At 36.9% G+C, this 3,072-nt stretch overlaps 1 protein-coding gene across 1 annotated transcript; it reads right to left on the reverse strand.

Moving 5' to 3' along the window:
* Window positions 1–1,610: 1,610 nt before the first annotated feature.
* LOC131172965 (uncharacterized) lies at window positions 1,611–2,557 on the reverse strand. The gene is made up of 2 exons (XM_058134601.1): window positions 2,466–2,557; window positions 1,611–2,370 (listed from the first exon to the last, which is right to left on the reverse strand). Exons 1-2 carry the CDS (start codon window positions 2,555–2,557, stop codon window positions 1,611–1,613), a joined length of 852 nt encoding a protein of 283 aa, XP_057990584.1.
* Between the last annotated feature and the right edge of the window lie 515 nt (window positions 2,558–3,072).

Below are 3,072 nucleotides of genomic sequence, written 5' to 3' on the forward strand. Positions count from 1 at the left end.
GAACAGGAAGTGGCAGACAATCTCTGGAATTCGACAAATTAACTTTTAAAACCTCTTCTTGCCATGAATGCCAGCAGCCCTATCTCTTTGGTAATTCTATTCTTTAGAAAAGTACCTCAGTGCTTGAATCTCTAGATTTGGAAAACCCTAACATTTCAACTGTTGTACTAATCTCCCTTATTCCTTTAAAGTTTCGAAGATGCCCTTTCGGGTTTTCATCCTCATATGTTTTTCTTTTTCTCTTTTTTTTTTCTATTTTTTTCTTTCCTTTTATAGGACGTCTTTTCAGGTTTTCGTCTCTCTCTCATTTTGCAGAGAGTGCCCTTTCGAGTTTTCACCCTCTTTCACTCATTTTGCCAAGGACGCCCTTTTGGGTTTTCATCCTTGCAACCTTTTTTTTTTTTTTAAGCAAAATACCTTTTTCACCATATTTGAGTTTACTGGGTTTGGCAACTCCTTTCCATTCATGTGTGTCAATATTAGAGCTCTTCTCGAAAATGATTTCTTGACTACATAAGGACATTCATAACCTGGTGTCCATTTTCCTCTCAGATCACTTTGATTCAATAAAACTTTCTTCAAAATAATGTCTCTAGGTTGAAACTCTCGAGCATGGACTTTCTTATCAAATGCCCGAGCCATTCGACTTTGGTACAATTGACCATGACACACAGCAGCCAACCGTTTTTCATCAATGAAGTTGAGTTGATCCAACTACGTTTGAACCCACTCCATGTCATCTAATTCTGCTTCTACCAAAATCCTCAATGAAGGTATCTCTACCTCTATTGGCAAGATTGCTTCCATTCCATATACTAGTGAGTATGGAGTTGCCCTAGTAGAAGTTTTCACCGCAATCCGATATGAATGTAGAGCAAATGGGAGCACTTCGTGCCAATCCCTATACGTGATTGTCATTTTCTCAATTATCTTCTTAAGATTCTTATTCACAGCTTCTACTGCCCCATTCATCTGTGGCCAGTATGGTGATGAATTGAGATGACGAATTTTATACTGATCACACAACTCTTTGACTTTTGAGCCATTCAAGTTTTTTGCATTATCAGTTATAAGCTTGTCAGGAAGACCATATTTATAAATAATGTTTCGTTTAAGAAATTTCACCAATGCATTCTGAGTAATACTGGCATATGATTCTACTTCAAACCATTTAGTAAAGTAATCGATGGCAACAAGAATAAACCGATGCCCATTTGATGCTTTTGGAGTGATTGGACCAATAACATCCATGCCCCACATTGCAAAGGGCCACAAGGCTACTAAATTGAAGAGCTGATGAGGAGGAGCATTTATTTTATTAGCATAAATCTGGCACTTATGACATCTTCGAAAATACTCAATACAATCTTTTTCCAAAGTAAGCTAAAAATAACCTCGACAGAGAATCTATCTAGCCATCATGTGTCCATTAGCGTGTGTTGCACAATTCCTCTCATGCATTTCAAATAGAATCTTTTTAGCTTCATTTGCATCAACACAACGTAACAATTCCCCATCAAAATTCCTTTTGTACAAGATTTCCCCACTAGGGAAATATCCTAAAGGCATTCTTCTGACCATTCTCTTGTCATTTTGCTTGCTTTTTGTGGTTATTCCCTTGTCTTGATATATTGTTGAATATCATAATACCAGGGCTTCCCATCCACTACTTCTTCGATCATTAAGCAATAAGCAGGGTTATCTTTGGCCTTTATAAGAAGAATCTGCACTCCTTTACCTTCCTCAATTTGTACCATGACAACTAGTGTTGCTAGAGCATCGGCCAACTGATTCTTATCATGACTTAAATGAGTAAAAGTAATCTCATCAAATTTCTTAATTAATTCAATGAGATATTTCTGGTATGGAATCAACTTCGGATCTCGAGTCTGCCATTCCCCTTTCACTTGATAAATTATTAAAGCTGAGTCGCCATAGACTTTTAACTTCTTGATTTTCATTTTAATAGCTGCTTGTAAACCACTCACACAAGCTTCATATTCAACGACGTTATTTGTACATTCAAATTTTAACTTTACTGTAATTGGGAAATGTTTTCCATCAGGAGTTACCAAGACTGATCCGATTCCACTACCTGATAAATTGACTGCTCCATCAAAATACATTTGCCAGACATCACTCTGCTCTCCCATTTCTTCCTCCACTGTATTTACATACTCATCCGGGAATTCAAAATCCAAAGCTTCATATTCCTCAATTGGATTTTCTGCTAAAAGAGCTGCTATAATACTTCCCTTTATAGCCTTTCTGGTCATATAGATGATATCATATTGGGACAGTATGACTTGCCATTTGGCTATTCTCCCTGGTAGATATGGACTTTCAAACACATACTTGATTGGATCCATTCTGGAAATGAGCCAGGTCTTGTAATTTAAGATATAATGCTTGAGGCGATTAGCAGCCAGGCTAGTGCACAACAAGTTCTTTCAACAAATGAATACCGAGCTTCACAATCATTGAACTTTTTGCTCAGATAGTAAATAGCCCTTTCTTTCTTGCTAGAATCATCATATTGCCCCAAAACACATCCCATTGAGACCAAAAGAACTGCCATGAACAAGATTAATGGTCTGCCAGGAATAGGTGGAACCAGAATGGGTGGATTTGATAAGTAATTCTTAATATTCTAAAATGCCTCTTGGCAATCATCGTTCCAAGTAGCAAAGTTGTTTTTTCTCAATAACTTGAAAATTGGTTTAGCTTTGGTTGTGAGATTAGAAATGAATCGGGAAATGTAATTCAATTTCCCTAGAAAGCTTCAAACTTCTTTTTCAGTCTGCGGTGGTGGCATATCCTGGATAGCTTTGACCTTATCAGGGTCAATTTCAATTCCCTTCTCACTAACAATAAATCCTAAAAATTTTCTCGATTTTGCCCCAAAGACACATTTTGTAGGATTCAGTTTCAGTATGTATTTCCTCAATCTTTCGAACACTTTTCGCAAGACTGCCACATGGCTTTCTGCCCTTCTTGATTTAATAATCATATCATCTACATAAACTTCAACTTCTTTGTGCATCAAGTCGTGAAACAAAGTAACCATAGCAT

Source organism: Hevea brasiliensis, chromosome 14 (genome assembly GCF_030052815.1).
Source record: "Hevea brasiliensis isolate MT/VB/25A 57/8 chromosome 14, ASM3005281v1, whole genome shotgun sequence".
Taxonomy (NCBI): domain Eukaryota; kingdom Viridiplantae; phylum Streptophyta; class Magnoliopsida; order Malpighiales; family Euphorbiaceae; genus Hevea; species Hevea brasiliensis.

Coding starts and splice junctions, on each gene's coding strand:
- LOC131172965 (XM_058134601.1), bottom strand. CDS start 2,557: ATGGGATGTGTTTTGGGGCAATATGATGATTCTAGCAAGAAAGAAAGG. Junction 2,371..2,465: donor TTCAATGATTGTGAAGCTCG/GTATTCATTTGT, acceptor GCTCATTTCCAG/AATGGATCCAATCAAGTATG.